The sequence below is a fragment of the Squalius cephalus genome, assembly GCF_949319135.1.
Source record: "Squalius cephalus genome assembly, chromosome: 3".
Lineage (NCBI taxonomy): Eukaryota > Metazoa > Chordata > Actinopteri > Cypriniformes > Leuciscidae > Squalius > Squalius cephalus.
In genome coordinates this window covers 40114529-40138787 of record NC_137124.1, presented here as the reverse complement: position 1 = coordinate 40138787, position 24259 = coordinate 40114529, and the positions used below count along the sequence as shown (strand labels likewise).

General features: G+C 44.2%; 1 protein-coding gene across 4 annotated transcripts in view; it reads right to left on the bottom strand.

Annotated features, from left to right (window-relative positions):
• LOC307155833 (protein phosphatase 3 catalytic subunit alpha) overlaps positions 1-24259 on the bottom strand; it is a 243072-nt gene that overhangs the window by 32731 nt on the left and 186082 nt on the right. For all 4 annotated transcript variants that reach the window (XM_079866811.1, XM_079866813.1, XM_079866812.1 and 1 more), the window contains exons 7-8: positions 12044-12121; positions 988-1082 (exon numbers count right to left, since the gene is read on the bottom strand). In XM_079866811.1, the coding sequence (XP_079722937.1) occupies positions 988-1082; positions 12044-12121 (173 nt within the window). The remainder of the gene's footprint in view (positions 1-987; positions 1083-12043; positions 12122-24259) is intronic.

The following is a 24259-nucleotide window of genomic DNA, read 5'->3' as shown; positions in this document are numbered from 1 at the left end:
GACAACACAGTCCTGAAGTGTCAACCAGTCCCTCACTGTTTACTGAAGTCAGCTGGATCCCAGCCGTATCCAGATCAGATGGTGGACCTTCACCTGGACCCATCCATGACACATCCCTGAAGTGCCAGCCTCATCAGCCCTATGAGGTCGATCATCGACACGACCAATCTGACTTCTGACCTGTAATGCTGCCTGGATCATAATCATACACTGTTCGCTTGTTGACCAGAGGAGAACTGGCCCCCGGCTGAGCCTGGGTTCTCCCAAGGTTTTTTTCTCCATTCTGTCACCTGATGGAGTTTTGGTTCCTTGCCACTGTTGCCTTGGCTTTTTGGCTTGCTTAGTTGGGGACATTTAATATTGAACAATATTATTGATCTGCCTTACTTAGGGTGGACGATGACACAATTTTCTTCTAGAAACAAACTTTGTTGTATTATTTTCATGTTATCACTGTGAAGCTGCTTTGATACAATCTGTACTGTAAAAAGTGCTATATAAATAAAGGTGACTTGACTTGACAATTTCAGTGAATTATTCATTCCAGTGTGTTTCATTTTAAAACAAGCTTTCATTAAATCGTGATTACATTTTTTAATCTATTGACAGCCCTAGTTAAAAGTAATATTTAAGTGTTTATTTATGTGTGTACATTTTGATTTTAGACTGTATAAGGGGCAGAAGCAGTGACAACTCTTTATTATATAATTTTTTTGAAGTTTCTTTCCATTATGTTTTGGTTTATTTTTTGGTTGGGTTGCAACTGCAACACATTTTGTGAGTTCCTGTCTTGAAAATAACCCCCTAAAATGTTGTTTTGGAACACTTTGCTGCCTGTGTCCTTTTCCATACTGGCCACAACCATCACACTGACTAACTTGGGTCTGTCCATCTTGTAGCTCAGCAGAGAAACTGCATGCCACATCTGGACATCTGACCTGCTGTCTACTCACACACGCACCATTCAGAGAGATGTGTGCATAATACCTTTGTTATTGTAGACATCTAAGTAGTTGGGAGCTGAGAAGATAGTGATGAGAGAGGGGAAGCCCGTAGTTTGACTCTTTCTGTACATGCGATAACTGTGGGCAAAAAAAGAAAACATCATCATCACCATCACTTTCCTCAGAATAAACATCAAGACAATGATTACATTTCTTCATTAGGTCCACGCACCTAAGGTGTAAGGGCATCAGAGACCATAAATTGTGTAGACCCCCAAACTTGGCAGGATGGTCCCAAGCATGCACCACTACTCAGGCGCATAGACACACACCTGTCTGACACTTGGTGGTGCTATAACATGGTGATTTGCATTTTGGGTCATAACTTTGAACCATAAGGGCTAGAATTTTTTTTTTCTTACCTTACCAGTTTGGCAATGGTAAGCTTATAAAAATTATTTATAATTTTTTGATGATTTTGCAGGAAATGTCATTTTAAAGTCATCTGTCTTTGAGTGGTTACGTCAAGTCCGTAAACAGAAAGAAGACTACTATATGGCGTGCTGAGGATACAGTTGCTTGAAAAAAGATGGTACCTCTAGGTCAGGGGTGAGGAACGTTGGTCCTGGAGAGCCACTGTCCTGCCGAGTTTAGATCCAACCCTGAAAAAAAAAACTCACCTGATTGTAGCCTTAGTGATCCTGAATACATTGATTAGCTTGATTGATTAGTTCAGGTGTGTTTGATTAGGGTTGGAACTAAACTCTGCAGGACAGTGGCTCTCCAGGACTAACGTTCCCCACCCCTGCTCTAGGTGGTTTCATACGGATTACATAATTATAGTTTTATAATATTTGTTTTTCTTTTAAGTTGGTTAATTTAAAAGTATACATACATATTTATCATGTCTGTGAGGCACGTATACACTGGGTTTCAGTTCATTTTTATGAGACACTCCAGAAAGTTGTTCACGGACACCGAGACGGCAGAGACACTTTTCATTTTATTTTACAAAAGCACAACATTTTGTTATTGTGAGTGTGTACAAATACAACTATAGTTTTGAATGATGTCTTACTCTTAAACTCTTAACTGAATGACCAAAAAAATTTTTTTATTTTTTTTTTTTACGTTTTTTACACTGTCAGGAAAGAAACTAAATGATTGCGCAGGTGTGTTTGTCTACCCCAAGGGGTTAAACTTGTCATCTAGATGGCTGATTGTAATCTAGAAAGGTCAAAACAGCAATCATCGTTGACATCTGAGGAATCACCTACTGTCAAAACCAAAAAACCTTGGCGAAGAGCCTGCAGTCAAAAAGGGAAAGCGACAGAGCCCGTGCTAAAATGAGAATAAATATCGCCATGGCTTTTGAGAGGTAGTAACATCTCCTAGATCTGAAGGGATTGAAGAAGAGTAATACAGAGACAGCTTTTCCTCCCATGAACAGGTAAGACATTTCAGTAGCCGCGTTTCCATTACCCTTCAAATTGCGCAAATTGAAATTACGAATTGAAAATACGCCCAATGGAAACACGTCAATTTCGCAAAAAAAAAGTTTTTGCGCTCGCCCTGAGGTGGTTTTTCAGGCAATTCGAAAAATAAATATTTCGCGAAACTGCAATGGAAACAGTTTTTGCGCATTTACAGGTCACCTGACATAGATGACACGGTATGCTTGGACAGAATATGAGACAGAGTTCTTTATTAAATTCATAAAAGACAGAAGAATTACAGGAATACTGGATTCTAAACCTCAAAGAAATGCCACAATCAAGACCTCGAAGCAGAAATGAGGGAGAAACACCCCGAAACACCTCATGTGCCGCTCTCAAGTAGCCTATAAGGGTCTTTCCTTTCCATCAATGATTGGATAACACACATACGTCTCCTTTGATTAATAGTAATGGCCAGTGCCGTGGCTGAGATACATAAACCTACCAACGTCCGTTGCTATGATTTTTGGGAATGACTTATCGTGAGAGGAAAAAAAAAAGTTTTAGTCGCATAACATCGGTTAATGGAAACGCCTTCATTTCGCAATAGTTTTTTGTCAATATTTAGAAAAAAAATCGCAAGAGTTTTGCGCAAATCTGTAATGGAAACGTGCTTACTGTCTCAATTGGCAGCTAATTTACAATGTGTGAACTGATATAACTGATAAAACGCTAGATCTAAACAATCAGTAAAATGCTTTATTTTAAAACATTTACGCTTTCATTTGGTCAGAAGAAAACAAAGTACTTATTGTCATGTTGATATGATAGATTCGCACTGATGTGGTGGATCAGATTCATTCGCGCAGAGAAGCAGTCCGAAACACCCCACGTAAAAAAAAATAAAAACCTCACAAGTAACTTACAATTTCATGTTTCAAACAGAGAAACAGGCAAATGTTCTGTATTGCAGTTTTAACTTTTATTTACCCAAATAAAACATATTTGTCAAATTGCCAGACATGATTAAATATTCTGCAGTCTATTTAAAATGAAGAGACAATTTTATTTGCTTATATATATATATATATATATATATATATTTGCTTATAAGACAATATATATTATAAACTTGTTATAAAGACACACTTATTTACTGTTGTGGTATGCATAATAAAACAAACACTTGTGTATTAAAATGCAAGCACAAGTTATCATGCAGACATCACATTTCTCCTATAAACTATAATACACCAGCTCAGAAGCACCTGCAGTCAAATAATTATTCAATTTACTTTTTCTGACATAAGTAATTTGACAGTTTGTTCTGTGTATTTCCACATTCCAGAAATATAACAGATTATAATTTCAACAAAAAATATTACATGATTTAATTATTAAATTGTTTACTTGGTTTTAGTTCAGTTCTACAAAACTTTTCACATTAGAGTGAAAAGCTTAAAGCACAGTAGTTCACACAAATAAAAAAGGTTATACACTTTTACACTATAGGTATATAAACAATACACATTATAAAAATAAATGATAAATTTTTTTAAAAAAGCCCTGAAGATAAACGCCTCAGCTACAGATGATAACCTCAAATTTATTTGAAATTGTCCTGTAACTTCTTTGAAGTTTACACAAGTTTACACAACCAGTTGCAATTTTATTAACTCACAAATGCATAACCAAAATATATAACATGAACGTTTAATTAAACTCTTTGAAAACTGCACACCCTCTCCCATTTGGGACATTTACAACAGATAGTCCATGAGGCGGGCAGAAAATTGGTATCAAAAAGGGCACCAATTCTAATGTTTATTTTTCAAAACAGGCATGCTCCCTGTAGGTAGCTTAAGGTATGAAAATTACCAATTTTACATTTAAACGTGCTGAAAAATAAATAAATCTCAACATTGATAAACTGTGTTATATTGACATATCTATTGCTTTAGATCTTCTCTTTTATTATGAAATATCACTGTGAAATGAAATAAATTAAAATAAAATCATTTATAGGCTCTTTAGGACAGAAAATATACAAAAAACTAAGGAAAATATAATATTTTGAATATGAAATATGAAAATAATATTTTGTGCAAATATGGTTCAATCTATCTCCCTAAATCTTTAGGAAAATATTTTCATGAACATCCACCTAGTTGGATGTTAGCCCCAAGAAGAACTTTTAAAGAAAACTAAACCACAAGTCCAGTGTATCAAATCCTAGAGTGTACAAATGAGCAGCTTTAAGAACCCCTTAGTCTAAGAGTTTATTCACTGTTTCCTCCGCAGCCTGGTCAACAGGAATACGACCAAATGGGTTTTCTGATTTTATCTGGACTGAGAATCCACCATTCAGAAGGTATTCTTCTGCGCCCGGATGATCCCTGTGGAGTAATTGCATTTGTGCATAATATACTGGCAAATATCTGCCATAATTTAAGTGGTCATAGGCCACACCCATGGAATCATATAAATAAAATTTATACCATGTCAATGTACGACATCCAGAATTTGGAGAGATTACCATGTGTGTGCCGCTGTATGTCCATGTACTTAAATTCATCAAACAGCAGGATCAATGATGGGCTTTGGACAACCATCTCAAATGTGTCTGGTGAAATGTCATCAGTGAGGTCTTTCAGTAACTTGAGTGCCTCTTGCTCTTCAGAACTTAGGTTTTCCGATTCACTGAAATGTCTCCAAAGTATTTTCAAGAAGGCCTCATAAACCAGTTTATGAACTCTTACACCTCTGTTGTAGCTTTGCCCTTCCAGTGTTTTTGAAGCTGAGCCTTCCGCAATCAAACTTGCTTCAATGCATAAATCTCTCAAACCTGCATCCTGAAAGCGTTCCCACTAAACTTGTCCTCATGCTTCCACTTAATTTCCATAGCCTTGGCATATAAGGCCTGGTCGAATACAAGCATTATCTCTTTCAGATCGAGGGTTTTCATGATTTTGTGAGACTGCACAAATATCTCATGTATGGTTGCCATATCATAGGCAGGGCCATTGATGGTAGGAATATATCCAATGCTACTTTGAGTAACTGTCATATTCTGTCTAGTACGTATGTTGAAGCCAGTCCACCCAGGAATAAGTTGATTCTGTTGAGCATGCAGTCTGGTGACTAACCATTCTAAATTCTTTATTCTGGCCTTGTTCCAGCATTCTTGATAATCTACTTCTTCATAGGCCATGGTAGGAGCTGAGGCCTTAGCGCCGGCATTGTACACAAGTAGGTTCTCAGGCATGACATCTTTGATACTTCTTTGCCTTTTGGGCACTTCATAGGACATTGGACACGTGGAAGTGATGGACCCTCTGTCAAAGGCTGGACTGCAATTCCATTGATCCTATGTGACGTTCCCTGTCCAGTCAATGTCTCTTCGTTTCTGTCTATGTTGTCCCATCCTAATGTCGTAGGCGCATTGGGCTTTATGTTGCTAGGAAGAACAGCCAAACCTGCAGTATCTGCCATGGTTAATTTCTGTAGGCACAAGGCTGTATCCATCTCCTCTAACAAAGTGTAAGATACAGAGTGTCCCTGGCGATTCATCATTTGGATCAATTCAACATTTGCTGTAAGCGCCTTAATAGCATAAGGAATCAAAACATAAAGGGTCATACATAAAATTGCTGATTTTTTATCTTAAGCTACAGTACCCACTAACAATTCTGCCCTACAAAGGCAAAAGACCTTAAGTCGCTAGAGTGTGGAACTGAGAAAAATGACTTTAAAGATTTTTAGTTGTCCCGCCAAATTAATTATAGGTAGGACACTGGAAATCTGGCAAATAGATGTTTTAGTAATGAAAATTATATACATAAAAAAATCTTGAGCTCAAACTTGACTTTTGACCACTATTTTAAAGTTACTGTACTCTGCCTTTGTATTGTCAGCAAAAAGTGAGAAGTCATGCCAAGGCAAAAGGCAGTAACTTCCACATTATCAATATTTGGTTGCTGATCACCATTAACAAAAGCATTATAGTAACACCTGTATAAAATCTAGTGATCATGGCATTTATTTTGTATGATTTACAATTATTTATAGCCATCTACTTATTGCTATCCTGTACTTTGGTTGCATTCTGATGGCATTATTAATACATTTGACATGACAAAATACCTCCATAGATATATGTGTCCAGCTTATTCCGCCGCGTTTAGGGCGGGGCTGAAGGCGCCGGCGAAGTTTTGGCACTGTGCCAGCTGGATGAGTGTTTCAACTAGGTCCAGTACCCGAACTGAGTGAGGCGGGGCTTTAATTCTTGGTTGTATTCATCTGAAACGGCAATGTATAACGTTTTTCTGTCAACTCTGCATAATCCTTCGTGATCGATATCGCACGTTTGTGTGATAAGAGCGGTAACTGATGTTACGGTGTTCTGCCTTTGTTTCTCATGTGCTTTTGGAAGTTACTGTTAAGACAACTCATTATTTTCTCGAAAAAAACAACGGAATTGATTCAAGATACTTATCCTCATGATAAAGGAAGTCTTGAATGTGCCAAAAATATAAATAACTAATTTTCGACCAAAAACGAAGTTACGGTCTTTTGCCTTTGTCACGATCCACACATCAAGGAAAGGGAGAGAAACAGGTGGATCCAAATACAACACTTTTATTTGTAGGGCAATCCAATTCGTCGTCATCCATGCAGGGGTCAAAATCCATGTTAGCAGTCCAATAACAAAATAAACAAACAAGGAACAAAACAAACTCAAACCAGGAAACAGACTTCAAGAAGTGTAAGTGACATACCACAATGACTAAAACAGACAGGGTATTTATACACAGAACTAAACAATGTAATGGGAAACAGCTGCGTGCAATGATGAGTGAAAAGGGACAGCTGAGTGCAATGATGAGACAAGGATCGTGGGGAATGTAGTTCAAGAATGTGACAGACACCGTGGGGAAGGAGGACATCTAGTGGTGACCCAGGGAACACAAACCAGACACTGTGACATAACCCCCCCTCTACGGAGCGGCTACCAGACGCTCCAAGACGTGATAACCAAAACAAGAGTCCAGGCGGGAGGTGGACTGGTGGAGGATCAGGGGGAGGGATGGGGGGCCAGGTCCATGGAGGGAAACGGGGACAGGGAGTGACAGTCCATCTGGCAGCCAGAACGGAGACGACAGTTCATCGGGCGGCCAGGGCGGAGACTCTCCCTCAGGCGGCCAGGGCGGAGCGGCCAGTTCATCGGGCGGCCAGGTTGGAAACTTTCCCTCGAGCGTCCAGGGCAGAGCGAACAGTCCATCTGGCGGCCAGGGTGGAGACTTTCCCTCAGGCGGCCAGGGCAGAGCGAACAGTCCATCTGGCGGCAAGGGCGGAGACTTTCCCTCGGGCGGCCAGGGCGGAGACTCTCCCTCGGGCAGCCAGGGCGGAGACTTTCCCTCGGGCGGCCACGGCTCAGGAACTGGAACAGACACCGGCTCAGGAACTGGAACAGACACCACCGGCTCAGGAACTGGAACAGACACCACCGGCTCAGGAACTGGAACAGACACCACCGGCTCAGGAACTGGAACAGACACCACCGGCTCAGGAACTGGAGCAGACACCACCGGCTCAGGAACTGGAGCAGACACCACCGGCTCAGGAACTGACACCACCGGCTCAGGAACAGACACCACCGGCTCAGGAACAGACACCACCGGCTCAGGAACAGACACTACCGGCTCCGGAACAGACGCCACCGGCTCAGGAACAGACACCACCGGCTCGGCGGCGGCCATCTTGTCTGAAGACACAGGTTCGGTGGCGGTCATCTTCTCCGAAGACACAGGCTCGGCAGACGTGACATGAACAGGCTCGGCGGCGTCCATCTTGTCCGAAGACACAGGCTCGGCAGACGTGACGTGAACAGTCTCGGCGGCGGCCATCTTGTCCGAAGACACAGGCTCAGCAGGCGTGACGTGAACAGGCTCGGCGGCAGCCATCTTGTCCGAAGACACAGGCTCGGCAGACGTGACGTGAACAGGCTCGGCGGCGGCCCTCTTGTCCGAAGACACAGGCTCAGGAACAGTCTCTGGATCGGCAGACGTCCCGTGCTTCCTCCACGCCTGCAGTACCGCCACTGCATAAAAAAGGAAGACCACTCTCTTGGCCGTGGCAGGACTGATGGTGGGCGACTCCGAGACGATCTCAGGGATGACAGCGGGCTGCTCGGAGGGGACGGCCTCCGGGACGACAGCGGCCTGCACTGGACTCGGGACCACCGGACTCGGGACCACCGGAACTGGGACCACCGGAACAGTCACGGAGGAGGTCTTCCTTCTCCTCCTCTGTTTCCGATGGTAACGTGCAGGTTCTGAGCTGGACGGAATCAACGGCAAAGGGTGCTTAGGGGAATTCAGCGCCATGGCCTCTTCGGTCTGGCAGGCCCATAAAGCAAGGCCCTGCAAAATGTTCATGTTGCTGGATCCATTGTATGACGGAATCATTCTGTCACGATCCACACACCAAGGAAAGGGAGAGAAACAGGTGGATCCAAATACAACACTTTTATTTGTAGGGCAATCCAATTCGTCGTCATCCATGCAGGGGTCAAAATCCATGTTAGCAGTCCAATAACAAAATAAACAAACAAGGAACAAAACAAACTCAAACCAGGAAACAGACTTCAAGAAGTGTAAGTGACATACCACAATGACTCCGTGACAAGGACTAAAACAGACAGGGTATTTATACACAGAACTAAACAATGTAATGGGAAACAGCTGTGTGCAATGATGAGTGAAAAGGGACAGATGAGTGCAATGATGAGACAAGGATCATGGGGAATGTAGTTCAAGAATGTGACAGACACCGTGGGGAAGGAGGACATCTAGTGGTGACCCAGGGAACACAAACCAGACACTGTGACAGCCTTTGCACGGCATAATTGCCATCATGCATTTTTGTGGTCCAGGGACATCCCTCTGTTGAATAAAAAAAGAGTAGCATTGGTGCACTCTTATGATACTAATTTCTGAAATTTGGGGGTCTGCCTCATGGACTAAGAAGAGTTAATTTGCAAAAACAGATAGCTATTAATCAAACTGCAGCTGGGTTGTTTTGATTAAGTGATAACTCAAAAAAAAAATTCTGGTTACTTACAAAATTACAGTTCATTCAAAGTATGTTTTTTTAATATATTAAAAGTTAGTTTTTTTAGCAAAAGCAGATAACCCCAACAGTCGTTTTTTTGGCAAAAGCAGATAACTTCACATTTTGTGTTCCATAGTTAAACAAAACCAAGTAATTGCTATGATATATAATAAAACACTCAGTTAATCTTTGTAATGTTAATCTCCTCCGCTGACATAGACGCCTTACAAACTTTATTGTTGTGATTACACGCAATACAGGGAGCTTTTCCCTCACCACTGTAACGTGCTGCTTTAGCAAGGTTCCTGACTAGCAGCCTTGACACCTCACCTGAATACTGCACGCTGATTCGCTAAAATGGACTTATCAGGTTGTGTTCACAAACAACAAGGGTGCTTGTCAGTTTCTGCTATAAAACATGAACTCGCGATGCCTTGACAGTGGACAATACCGGCTTTTGTGACAAAACGTGTTTAGGGTTCAGTCAATCTTGTCAGGCGTCTATTTCAGCTGAGGAGATTAACGTTACAAACTGACACAGCGGCAGACAGTATGGTGAGTAAACGAAAATGCGCGGTTTGGCGGAAATGCTTAGACGGACGTTATGTGAGGATGTGGAGAGTGTCAAAATAAAGGTACCTCATATCGATATTTTACGTGTGGCATCGATGGATCGTATCGTTAGACGTTTGATCGATGTATTGATCCATATCAATGTATTTTTACACCCCTTCGGGCCTAACTTCTGGCTATCAATTAGTCATGAGACTATAATCACCCAGCAATAAGCATTTTCTCCATCAAAAATGTCACAGTCGAAATCTAGATTTGTCTTCATTTGTCTGCATTGCTTTGATGTCTCTTTTTATTCGTATGAGCTCTAGTCTCAGTTTGATTGTAGCATAATAATTATGAATTATCTGTGCAGGATTGCTAAAGCGACTTCCGTTCCATGAGCACTGAGTCTGGATCTCTGATCTCAGTCCTTCTGCTTCCACTGTACTGTTAAAGCAAGAGATCTTGGGCCAGAGCTGCACTAGAGCCTCTAGTCTAGAGGGACTCTCCCTGCAATTAGTGCATTTTAAGTAGGGTGACCACCATCAAACAAACCAAATGTGGGACGATTATAAGTTTGTGTGGGACAATGTGGGACATGTTACCAACACTAAAACATATCCTGAAACTGTTATATAATGTTATATAACTGTTTTTATCTAACTTAATAAAAACATTTGTATTCTGCCATTCAGCTGATAAAAGTTCTTTGTTCTTTAGTCCCTTCCAGAAAACACAATTACATCACAATGTAACATTTTACATGTCATTTAAATTCAACATCACTGAGCCCAAAGGCAGCAGGCATCATGCAGATAACTATTTTTGAAACAGTTCTGACCAAGTCCAACTAAAATCCAACAAAATAAACAATAAACAAATAAAATATAAAACAACATGAAATTAGATCATTGACAATCTTATATATTAAGAATATATTAAACTAAAAACTCATTTTTAGAAAGGATGTGAATTAAAACAACCACAGCAAGCAACAAGTTGATAAATTCTGTTAAATTAAAATTTTAATTTATCCATTTGAATTATTATCATGAGATATCCGAATTATCCATTTGTTTTCTGACAGGGAACACATGGAACGTATCACCGGTCCACATTTTGATTGACAGCCGTCACAACCTACTAGTGACCGTGTTTACTCCTTTCTTTTCAACCATTGGATAGGATTTAAAAAGCGGCTGTTGTATTTGTACTTTTGATGAAGCACTGTTAAATAGGTGAAAAACTACGCCGGAAAAAGTATAAATAGAATGCTTTCTTAAAAAGGCAAAAGAACCCATACACGTTTTCTTAATATGATAATTAAAAACCAATAGACTGGTTTGTGGGACATTTTCCCAATATGCGACGTGCGGGACAAGAGGTGAAAATGCTGTGCGGTACAACGCAAAGCAGGACGGGTGGTCACCCTAATTGTAAGTAGCTCTGAATCTAGTGTCTACTAATCAGCATGTAACTTCTATTGATGTTGATCTAATTTTCACCACCCTGCTGCTATAATCAGGGACCAAGAGACTGGCAGAGTACAGTCTAGTCAAACAACGACTCCAACATAATCAATGAACATGCGGAAAGCTCTAACACTCTGACTCAACAAAATTGGACAGCAAGACCAAGGTCCATTCTCAGCTGGAAAAGCTAGGCTGGTCCTATAATACTGTGTTTAAAGGTCTATTCATAAGATTTCCATCAGGTAAAAACACAAACATGCTTTGTGGGCAATAGGCATCAATCTCATCTTGAATGTCGTGTTGTGTTGTGAGAATCACAACACCAACAAGTTCATCTTCCTTTTATAGTCAATACGTTCATTCAATTATCACAGCAGAGCATAAACTCATTCAGGGGACCATAATTAACCACATCTTATAAAAGAACATTTCAAAATGCAATGTTTGCATCTCTCCAGTCTCTCAAACCTAACCAGATGCTACTAAAAACAACCTAAGATATATGCTTTTGTGCCAGACTTACCCAGCATCCTGTGCTTCATGGGCTCGGATGATAGATAATAAGTTGTTGTGTTGTAGAAAGTCACACACAGCAGGATAACTACAAGAATGAGGAAAGAGAAAATTGAGTTGTAAAATACAGCATAAAGACAAATGGACTTGGCTTCTAGATTTAGTTCTGGGGAGCAATTTCATTTAATAACGTTCAAGATACAAGAACACCGTCATCATACTACTGTCGCAGTAAGGACATTTAAAAGATGGCAAAAGTACTGTATGTGTGTAAAGGATGTAAAAAAATGCTATAAAACCCTTGCTATAATTGACCTCCTCCCTCAATGGGCAACAACACTGTTGAATTCCTTTTATTTAAAAGTATGTTTATGAATACTGATCATTTAAAGTCCCCCTGTATTCAATAATTGTATCCTTTAATACTCATCTTTGATCACCAAAATGATATGAGGAGCTCTTTTCCAAAACGGGATAAATCCATTTCAGTAGTTTTCAGGAAAATTACATTTTTTACCTAGACCCACACATTTTGTGAATATTCAATTTATCCTAATTAAAATGTTTTTTTTGGCTCAGTCTGAACACGTTGAACAATGATTATTAAATCAAACAACAATATTGTTGATGATAAATTCAAAGTTTATTTATTTATTTTTCAAAACGCTATAAATCCATCAATTTTTGAAAAAAAAAAAAGATGGTTTGTCTTTTAAAAAACAAACAAGAGAACATGCAACATATAATCAGGTACTCATAGTATAAATGAATATAAATTAAATAAGTGCAAAATCAAATGCATGAAATTAAATAAAAGCCAAATAAAATAAATAGTAAAATAAAATAAATAGTAAAAATAAAATACATATTTCCAGTGATATGTTCTAATATTGTCCACCACATAAAACAAATAATTTAAAAATAACACACATACAAATACCAGTCCTTAAATACAACAATGTTAAAAATACATTCAAATCATTTAGTAGCCTAACACATTTAGGCTATTAGGCTATTAGAACTATTCAGTACTTTTAATGTCACGGTAGCAGGCTTCTTTACAGGAAAATATCTTTTTCGCGAGGGGGAAACCTACAAAACTGTATTATACTAGTCAATTCTGAAATGAAAGTTGTACTCACCAAACACTTTTATGAAGGTCGCCTTGCAAACGGGCACATTCTCCGGATGTCTGTTGCACAAAAGACTGTACTTAACAGATACGTTTTTGTTTGTTAATGTCCTGGACTTTCGGACGCTTCCTTGTCACTTGCGTGATGTCCAGGAGATGAAGTATGGCCTGGTCCTGGTCAACCTTGTTTTGTTTTTCATAAAAATAGTTGAAATTTACCATCAGATCGTCCGGCGACAGCCTCTCGGCCTGACAGAAACCTTTGGCGGCAGCTTTGTGTTGACATCCCACTGTTGGTATTAACGCGCCACCCGAGTGACGAACCTTCTTTTTTTGTTGTTTTTTGTGATTTTCTTTGTCCAGTCTGCGTTTTCTACCCCCAGGTGTAGGTCCCACTGGCTCATCAAGGCCATCAAAAGTGTTACTACAGTTTAAAGCACTCATTTTGAGGAATGAATGAACATAAAGTAACAAACCTCTGTTTGGATTGCGTAGAACGCTCACCGAATTCTGATTGGTTGAGAGGATATATCCCGTTTAGGCTAAAAATAGGTTTGGCGCTTATCTCGTTTTGGAAAGAAACTACATCTTGCAGTACATTTTAAACAAGTAAATATAGCGATTTGTCATGAAACGTTGATGGAGCAGAATAGGTCCAGTACACAGCAAAATGACATGACAAACTCATTTTTTTTTTTTTTTAAATGGCGTTTATCCCTTTTTGGAAAAGAGCTCTTCATATATTTCGAAAAAATTTCCCTGTGAAAAAAAATTATTCATGCCTTAAAATAGCTTGAATGTAACTACACCCTTGCTTCATTTAGTACACAGATACATGAATATGCAAATTAGCCCCACCTCCACTCAATCCCATGAGCTCGGACTACCTGATCCACTCAGTCAACTTTACTTTAGTAAATGCTACACAATGCCAAGTGGAAACTATGGGTTAATTCAGCCATATATGTTTGAACCAGAAACTGATTCAGAAGAAGTGGAAGAGTTATTTATACAGGGTCGTCTGCAAGTCAAAATATCAGAATGGTAATGCATTTTATGTATCGCTCTCTATAATGTCACATTTTTGCTTGACTACATTATCAAACAGCTAATAATGTGTTGCTACTGTTACACAAACCATGTTCCTGTTCGCCATCTCAGTCTGCCTTCTAAAAATGATAAATGCCATCTTAGAATGTGAGTGGAGAAAGGCATATAGTATAGTTCATTATAACATTGTAATATGCATAATATACATAATTCCCCCGCTTTATTGCTAAATGTACATGATTTTTCATATCAACAGAAAAATACCAGGATAACCTGGCTTCACTTGAGACTCCCCTGCTTTGCAGCCTAGGTTAGCATGATATGCTAAAGCCCGCCTGCCTTGTCAAGAACAAGGGCGGTTTCAAACCACATTTTTGAGACTGTCTTTGGTTCACTGCAGTATTAAAGGAACACTCCACCGTTTTTTCATATTAAACTATGTTATTCCCTTAACTAAGACAAGTTGATACATACCTCTCTCGTCTCAGTGCGTGCACTCAATCACTCTGGCGCGCGGCGACACTTTGATAGCACTTAGCTTAGCCAAGTTCATTCATTAGGATCCAAACAGAGATGAAGCTAGAAGCGACCAAACACCTCCAAGTTTTCCCTATTTAAATACAGTTACACGAGTAGTTACACGACCAAGTATGGTGACACAAAATAAAACGTAGCGCTTTTCTAAGCGGGTAAAAATGATAACTATAATGTATGGCGGAATAGCATTTGGGAGCACTTCGACTCGGCGCATCACTCCTGAAAAATCCTCTCCCCCTCTCCCTCTCACTTCTGTCATTAGAACCAACGTGACTTTTTAGTGCGCCGAGTCGAAGTGCTCCCAAGTGCTATTCCGCCATACATTATAGTTATCCTTTTTACCCACTTAGAAAAGCGCCATGTTTTATTTTGTCACCATACTTGCACATCATACCATACATCCTAATGAATGAACTAAGTGCTATCAAAGTGTTGCCGCGCGCCAGAGCGATTGATTGCACGCTGAAGGATAACAAATTTTAAGAATCTATTTCAAATATGCTTCCATACATAACATCACGGTAAATAATATTGTATTTAGCTTTTAAGGTTAAGATAATGATTCTCCTCAGCAAAGTTGCAATTCCTGTTTTCTCCTTATTGTCTTTAATGGCTCTTGGAGTCCCAGTTTCACTCAGACTGATGGGATTAGCACACGAATGATTCGTCTATGCAATTTGAATGATAGTGTTATGCTGATTGGGCCTGTTTCTCTTGAGCAAGCCAGATAACCTGCCTAACCGGTTTTCACTTGATAGAATCAGATCACTGAGATTCTCACCTTTCGGAGCCCAAATGGCTAGCTGTAGGGGAGACTTTCACCTTTTGTCTTTAATGGCTCTGGGATGGCTCTTGGAACCGGAGTTCCTGGCCAGTATCAGCATTTGAATAGTTACGCTGATTCAATTGGACTGGTAGCGCTCTCAGAGTAGGGTGTGTTCCTACTTCATTTGCATGCTTTGTTCAGAGTCTCCGCCTCTATGTAATCCCTCCCCCTTGGAATGTATATAACTACAATGCATACTGTATTAGAGTTAGATTTTGTTGGATGACTGCAGCAACGTACAGCGAAGTTCTCAATAAAGAATAACTTCTGTTTGAACGTGATCCCAACATCTCCTGGTCTTGCTTCGATGAAGGAATAAAAGTTCCCAACAACGCACTGAGACGAGAGAGGTATGTATCAACTCGTCTTAGTTAAGGGAATAACATAGTTTAATATGAAAAAACGGTGGAGTGTTCCTTTAAGGAGAAAATACTCAGCAATCGAGTTGACATGAATTTACACATGGTTTGTCTTAAAGCATTTTAAAAACACCACACAGACATATAAACAACATTAAAAACTTGATTTTCACCACAGGGAATCTTTAAGCCTTTGACAAAATAAACATTTTGTCATATGATCACTCTTGCATCTCATCTGGACAAATTATTGTATGCTTCTGGACAAATTATTGTATGCTCACGTGACATTGCCATGCTGCACTGTCACAAAAACGTTGAATATGGTTTTAAGCTATGCAGTTTAAAAACGTACTCGGTTACCTAATCTAACCTCGGTTCTCTCTAGAAGAGGGAACGAGTATTGCGTAAATAAGCTTACGCTACGGGAAAGTTATCTTTTCTCGAGATCTGAAACCAAAAATTATCCTTAATTTTGTATTTATTGTCAACGCAGTGTGACAGCCAGCAGACCATGGCAGGCTACATAAGCGTGCTCATTGGCTGTCCAGCGGCAACTGCTGCAGCCTACCAGTAAGCCCTGTGTGACGTCACGCCCAATGAGGGCGCTTCGCGCCCTCCACACCCCTCTAACCGTCAGGATGGGTGTGGCCCGCGTGTATAAGAGAAATCTGTTTTTCATAGTCTGAAGCGCAAAAGCTCGTGGCACGACACGGCAGGTTACGCAATACTCGTTCCCTCTTCTAGAGAGAACCGAGGTTACATTAGGTAACCGAGTACATTCTCTTACGAGAGGTTCTCTCGTATTGCTTAAGTTAGCTTACGCTACGGGAACCCTTTGTCAACGCCGTGCGCGCCGAGCATCCAGTGCATGAGTCCCAGGGAAACCGGGGAAAAACCACATGCTGGAACAGGTGGCCAGTCGGAGGACGGGCCAGCACATGCAATAAGCACTTCATATAAAAATAGAGCGGCACTGCCGGTCTATGTAACAATGTAGGCAGTGCGGCCAGCAGCGCGGGCCAACACAGTACATAAGCACATCATAGGGGAAAATAGAGCGGTCTCGCAGGTCTATGTGTAGAGAGAATAATCCCCAGCGCAACTGAGTGGAGGGTAGGCGGCCAGCGGCACGGGCCAGCACCGGTACACAGGTGCGTAATGGGGACAAAAAGACAGAGCGGCTCAGCCGGTCTGTGTACAGAAAAACTCTTCCCTTGGTGCCAATACCAGAAATATTAACAGTACATGAACGTAGTCTGCACATTTGTGACTGGGCAGAACATACATATCACTTATACTGATAACAGTTTAGCCTGCAAGGCGGGAACTTCCAGGTTATAAAACCTCACGAATGTAGATGGGGAGGCCCAGCCCGCCGCCATGCAAATATCGTGAATAGAAATCCCGCTGGACCAAGCCCACGACGAGGCCATGCCTCTAGTGGAGTGGGCTCTGATACCCATAGGGCACTGCAGGTGTTTTGACGCATAAGCTACTGCGATTGCCACTATCCACCTGGACAGGCTCTGTTTTGAGGCGGCGAGACCCTTGGTGCGCCCACCAAACGAAACAAAGAGCTGCTCGGAACGCCTAAAGGCGGCGGAGCGCGTGATGTAAACTCTCAGTGCCCTGACGGGACATAAGAGGTTATCACTGTCCTCGCTATCGGATGCTGGCAGAGCCGACAGGGAGATGATTTGCGCCCTAAAGGGGGTACCAATCGCTTTGGGGATGTAACCGTGTCTCGGTTTGAGGATGACTTTGGAGTCATTTGGTCCGAACTCGAGACATGCGGGGCTAACAGATAGCGCGTGTAGATCCCCCACGCGTTTTACTGAAGACAGAGCTATCAGAAAAACGTTTTTGAACGAAAGGTATTTTAGGTCCACAGATTCAAGCGGTTCAAAGGGAAAAGCTTTCAGGGCCTCCAGGACCAAGGACAGATCCCAAATAGGAACCGAGGGGGGCCGCGGGGGATTCATCCGTCTGGCTCCTCTGAGGAAACGGATTATGAGCTCGTTCCTTCCTATTGCACAGCCGCGCGTCGTCTCCGCGAACGCTGCAATAGCCGCAACATACACTTTGAGCGTGGAGGGGGACCTGCCCTTGTAGGAAGGAGAGCACCCGTGGAACCCCGCATGTACGTGGATCCAGGCTCTTAGTAGCGCACCATTTAGAGAACACAGAACATTTAGACGCATAGAGCCTTCTCGTGGAAGGAGCTCTAGACTGCGTGATCGTGTTTACGACCCCTTCTGGCAGGTCAACGGGTATCCGTTGATTATCCACGCATGCAGAGACCAGCGCTCTGGATGGGGATGCCAGATTGATCCACCGGCTTGAGAGAGGAGATCCTTTCTCACGGGGATCGGCCATGGGGCTGAGTGCGACAGCCTCACTAGCTCTGGGTACCAGATTTGGTTCTCCCATCGCGGGGCTATGAGGAGCACTGGGTGGTGCGTTTCCCTGATCCTCTTGATGACCTGTGGTAACAGGGAGATCGGAGGGAAAGCGTACAGCTGGAGGCTGGGCCAGGTTTGGGCCAGCGCGTCCTCGCTCTTTGAGAAGAACATCGGGCAGTGAGCGTTGTCTCTTGACGCAAAGAGGTCGACTTTCGCCCTGCCGAATAGGCGCCAGAGTGACTGGACTGTCTGGGGGTGAAGAGACCATTCTGCCGGGGGAATGTTGTCTCTGGACAGTCTGTCTGGGCCGACGTTCAGGTGGCCCGGCACGTGCGCAGCTCTCAGCGAGCGCAACGAGTGATGAGCCCACACGAGAAGGCGTTCTGTCAGTCTGCAGAGGTTCCTGGATCTGACACCGCCCTGTCGGTTCACATAGGACACCACGGACATGTTGTCCGAGCGGACTAGCACATGGTGATCCCGTATCAGTGGGAGGAAGCGCTTGAGCGCGTTCTCGACCGCTATCATCTCCAAACAGTTTATGTGGAGGCATTTCTCCTGGTCTGACCACAGGCCAAAGACCGGTTTGCCCTCGAAAAGAGCGCCCCAACCTAAGTTGGATGCGTCCGTTGAGATAACTTTGCGGTGCGAGACGGCTCCCATTGTCACTCCCCGCTGGTACCAGTCGGCCGCTAACCAGGGCTTCAGTGCTGAAACGCAGCTCTGAGTCACTCTGATTCGAATGTTGCCGGAAGCCCAGGTTCTGTGAGGCACTCGGGCATTCAACCAACGTTGCAACGGGCGCATACGCAGTAGACCCAGCTGAAGCACTGCTGCAGCTGAAGCCATACAACCCAGCATCCTCTGAAATGTCTTGAGAGGTGCGGTGCTGCCCGGCTGGAAAGACGCGGCCAGGCGTCGGATACAGCGCGTGCGTCGCGGGCCGTCATTGCCACAGAGTCCAGTTCCACACCCAGAAAAGAGGTTGACTGACTGGGCAGTAATGAGCTCTTGGTCCAGTTGACCGTGAGACCCAGGCTTTCCAGGTGGCTGAGAAGCACTGTTCTGTGAGCGATAAGCTCTTCCTCTGATTGTGCTAGAATCAGCCAATCGTCCAAATAGTTCAAAATTCGCATTCCCTGACCTCTCAGGGGAGCGAGAGCCGTGTCCATGCACTTCGTGAATGTACGGGGTGCTAAAGACAGGCCGAACGGCAGGACGGTGTATTGATATACCTGACCGTTGAAGGCGAATCTCAAGAATGGCCTGTGACGGGGTATTATCTGGATCTGAAAGTAAGCGTCTTTCAGATCGAGGGAGATAAACCAGTCCCTCGGGCGAATCTGCGCGAGGATCTGCCTGGTTGTGAGCATTTTGAACGGTCTTCTCATAAGAGCTTTGTTCAAATATCTCAGATCCAAAATCGGTCTGAGAGCTCCGTCCTTCTTGGGAACGAGGAAATAACGGCTGTAAAAGCCTGACTCGCTCCGAGAAGGGGGTCAAATAGTTCTATAGCCCCTTTGCACAGAAGTGTCGCTATTTCTGCCCGAAGTAGATGTGCTACTTTCCCATTCACTCTCGTCTCGGTTCGCGCTTGAAAGCGCGGGGGGCGGGGAGCGAACCGCAGAGTATATCCCTTTTTTCCTGTGCTCAGCACCCATTCTGACGCGCCTGGGATAGCTTCCCACGCTTTCGCGTGTGCAGCTAGGGGCAGAATGGCCTCCGGGCTCTGATTGCCGCGTATCGCGGGCTCGAGAGCTTGATACGGAGGCGCAGGCGCAGCGCGCGCGCTCTCGGTGCTTAGATACGGCGGCTCGCATGCAGCGATGGCTGGCCGTTTTACACACAGTGTCCCGGTGGCTTTGGACGGGGAACATATAGTGTGAGGCGTGACGCGCGAGGGCGGCGTCGGGGGCGAAATGTTTGTTAGTATGTGTGAGCGCTCGAGGGCGGGCACAGGACTTACATTTGAAACATGACCGGTAGTGAGAGGCCGTGTAACAGAGCGGGCAGTGAGTAGGTGTGGGTACGGTGGGGTGGACACGTGACCTACTTCTAACACTCGAGCGGCTTTTGCCCGCTTTATGAGAGTGGGCTCTGTGAGAGACACAGGATTTATAGTGCTTGTGTGCAGGGGTGAACACAGAAACGTGCGTGGGCACATTCACTACACTTGAAACACATGCGGCGTGAGCCGTGCAACCAGACATTATACTCTTTTTGAGATTTCTCTGGGTCGCCGTAAAAATGGCGGTTGTGTGCAGGCGAGAGGGTAGATTTACCGGCTCGTTGGCTGCGAGGTAAACATCTGCAGTTGCCGTGGCAACGGGGACTGACAGAGTGTGAAGCTTTGACGGTGGTCCAGCCGCAGCGGGACTTAACCGTCTTTTCCTTCCTCGGGCTAGGAGGATTTCGGGGGCTCGGGTTTCACCGCTATCCTCGGCCGGGGTCCCCGCGGGGGAGGCGGCCTGTTTCGGCTGGTCGAGTGCGATCTAGGGCGGCCGCCCTGTCGTCGCTGCGAGGACGGAGGTCGAGCTGGACGCTGGGCGGAGCGTTGCGCAGGCTGGTCGCGAGGACGGCGTGCGGCTGAGCTCGAGCGTCGAGGCAGAAAGAGGTTCATTGCCTGTGTGGTCTTCTGCACCTCCGAGAAGCGGTCCACGATCCCGTTTACCGCTGGGCCGAACAGGCCGGTGGGGGAGAGAGGGGCGTTAAGAAACACCGCGCGCTCAGACTCCCTCATATCTAGGGTTGGGTACCGAAACCCGGTTCCAATAGGGAACCGGTTCCGACGTAAACGGTAGTAACCAGACCGAATAAGAACGAAACTTTCGGTGCCTGATTTCGGTGCCTGACGTTTTTTACCGCCCCCTATAAAACATCTCGCGGCACGAATGATCCAATAATAAAACATCTCCAGTTAACCAGCAAAGCATTCATTTAGTTCGTTTGTTAAATAAGAGACGATCTAGCGCTGAAATGTGTTTTTTTAAATCAAGTGATCAAAGTGCTCGTTGCCGCTGCGATCAGTGGCTCGGATACAGTGTTTTCTCGTGGCTCGCGCACACCGCACTTCACCCGGACGCGCGCTTCAATACGTTGCGGAGATCGATCTATTTATGAGGCGCCGTCTATATGATTATGTGCGCGGAGAGTTTGTGTGTGTGTGCTCGCGTCTCAGATGAGTATGTGCGCGGAGAGTTTGTGTGAGTGTGTGTGTGTGTGTGTGCTCGCGTCTCAGATGAGTATGTGCGTGGAGAGTTCCGCGCGTCTAGTGTGTGTAGAGTTTGCGTGTGTGTGCGTGAGCGACTTTAGAAGTTGTGCATTTCATATATATTATTTTGAGCATTCAGCAGTATACATGTATGTGTGACTACCTAGTATACGTGTATGCAAGGGTTTCATATGTGCGTGAATGAAGTTTGATTTAAGCCCTAGATGGCGCCTCATAACCTATCTATTCGTTCTGGTGAAATCTCAAAATATAATGGACACAAAGTGTCCCTGCTTGATATACAACCACTGATGAGCATAATCGGTTTAAAAAAAAACAAAAAAAAAAAACAACTACAAATGCGGATTATAGAACCCAAAACCTCTGACACGCTTGACTAAAGTTCAAGTTCAGCTGCCAGTGTTCCTCTTCGGGTAAGTCTAGTATTTTAATGCCAACTGCAAATCTTGCATATCAAGTATGAAGTATATCAATATCAAGTATATTTATATGAGGCTATACTGTGTGTGTTAAATATTTCTGCTCAGTGTCAGATATTTCTCTGTTCTGTAAAAGTCATAATATGAGAAGACAAAATTTTGATCTTAACTCAAGTGTTTTGTGCTACATCAGTAGCCTTTTAAAGGGCACAATTTTTCATTTAATCAGAAAATCTTTTTCAGAAAATCACACACACACACACACACACACACACACACACACACACAGAGGTATTATTTTTTGATAAAGTGTGTGCAGTTTAGTTTTCTTAAGTACCGTTTCAAGAACCGTTTAAGCACCGGAACCGTTTGAAAAATACCGAGTAGGTACTGGTATCGGATAAAACCCAACCGATACCCAACCCTACTCATATCGGCGAGTGTTAGCCAGAGATGCCTCTCTGTAACAGTCAGAGAGGCCATGCACCTTCCTAGGGGCCTGGGCAGCGGATTTCGTGGCGCGAAGAGAGAGATCCGTCGCGCTGCGTAAATCCGTGATGAAAGCAGACTCCGAGCCTCTCTCGTCCAGATCGCGGAGAAGATCGGCTTGGAGAATCTGCAGCACGGCCATAGAGTGCAGGGCAGATACAGCCTGTCCGGCGGCGGTGAAAGCACGGCCGACGAGGGCTGATGTGGTCCTGCAAGCCTTTGATGGGAGGGCAGCCTTTGAGCGCCATCCAGAAGGCGGGCAAAGGTGCGCTGCAACCGCCTCTTCCACGGGGGGAATGGCATTGTACCCCTTCTCAGCGGCGCCGTCAACCTGTGAGAGCGTCGATGAAGTATGGGAAGAGACTCTCGCGGAGAATGGTGCATTCCACGATTAGAAAGCTCGCTGTGGAGCTCAGGCAGGAAAGGTGCAGTCCTGGATGCTGGTGTTCGGCGGCGGCGATGAAGAAAGCAGCCGTCGAGTCTGTTCGGCGCTGGCTCCTTAGGAGGAGACCACTCGAGGCCCAGCTGGTCAACGGTCTTGGTGAGGAGGTGCAAAAGCTCCGCGTCCTCACCTGCTCGAGTGCGGCCGGAATCCTGGATTGACGAGGAGGCGGTAGACCACACCTCGCTGTCAGAAGCCAGGATGGAACAGCTGTCAGCGCCGGCATCCTCGTCTAACTCATCCGCTTCATCCCCTGACGCGGCGGCGGCGCGGGCGGTTAGAGCCGGCAGTTGAGCGGCCGGGAGGGGTGGTGGAGAGGGCGAGGGAGAAGCTCGAGGGAAAGGATCCGGCGAGCTCTTCGGTGCCACATCAGTCTCCGGTGGTCTCTGCGAGCGGCGCTTCTTCCTGCGCGGCCCAGCAGAGACAGGCGGAGCGACAGCTTGGTCGAAAACTTCAAGTCGAGCCCGCAGGGTCGACATTGAGAGTTCTTCGCACTCGGGGCAGCCGCCCGTATAGAGCGCGGTGGCGGCGTGCTCGCGGGCCAGGCAGAGAGCGCAGATGAGGTGGCGGTCTCCGTTGCTGAGCGGGGAGCGGCACGAGCCGCAGGAAAAACGAAGCATTTTTAGAAAAACGCCTCATGCTCTTTTAGGAGAGAAATGAGAGAAAGTGTGTGTCGCAGGGCGAGCACACACAGCAATGAAAGGATATGTCGCCGGATGGCGTAGCAGGCACGGATGGCTGAAGGCGGCGAAGACGGCCGGCTTCTTCAGGCACTCTCCTAAGCTTGCTGGTCGCTGGTTTCAATGGCGGCGGCTCTCAAGATCCAGCGATGCGAAGGGCTTCGCTGAAGACAAGAAAATCAGATTTTCAGCCTGTGAGCCCTTTCTCTTATACACGCGGGCCACACCCATCCTGACGGTTAGAGGGGTGTGGAGGGCGCGAAACTTTCCCGTAGCGTAAGCTAAATTATGCAATACGAGAGAACCTCTCGTAAGAGAACAGGTGATTTTAAACCACTAAAGCACAATAAGCAGCAAAAGAGAACTCATTTCAGTATGTGCATGCTCTGTCTGAGAGATGGTTTAAGAGCGCACACACCTGAAACGTGCACACATAAAAAAAGCTGCTCATACAGCTTGTATTGAATTTTGTTCTTTTTGGTGCCTTGTTGGGCTTGAACGGTCAAATACCCACACTTATGTGTCAAAAGCCCATCTTTGTGAGTATCCTAGTAAACACAGTCGTTTATGACTTAAGTGAACGTAAACAGTTGAGAAAGAAAATGAATGTGTATCAGTATATTAGATCAGTGCATTCATTGTTAGTGACAGCAGC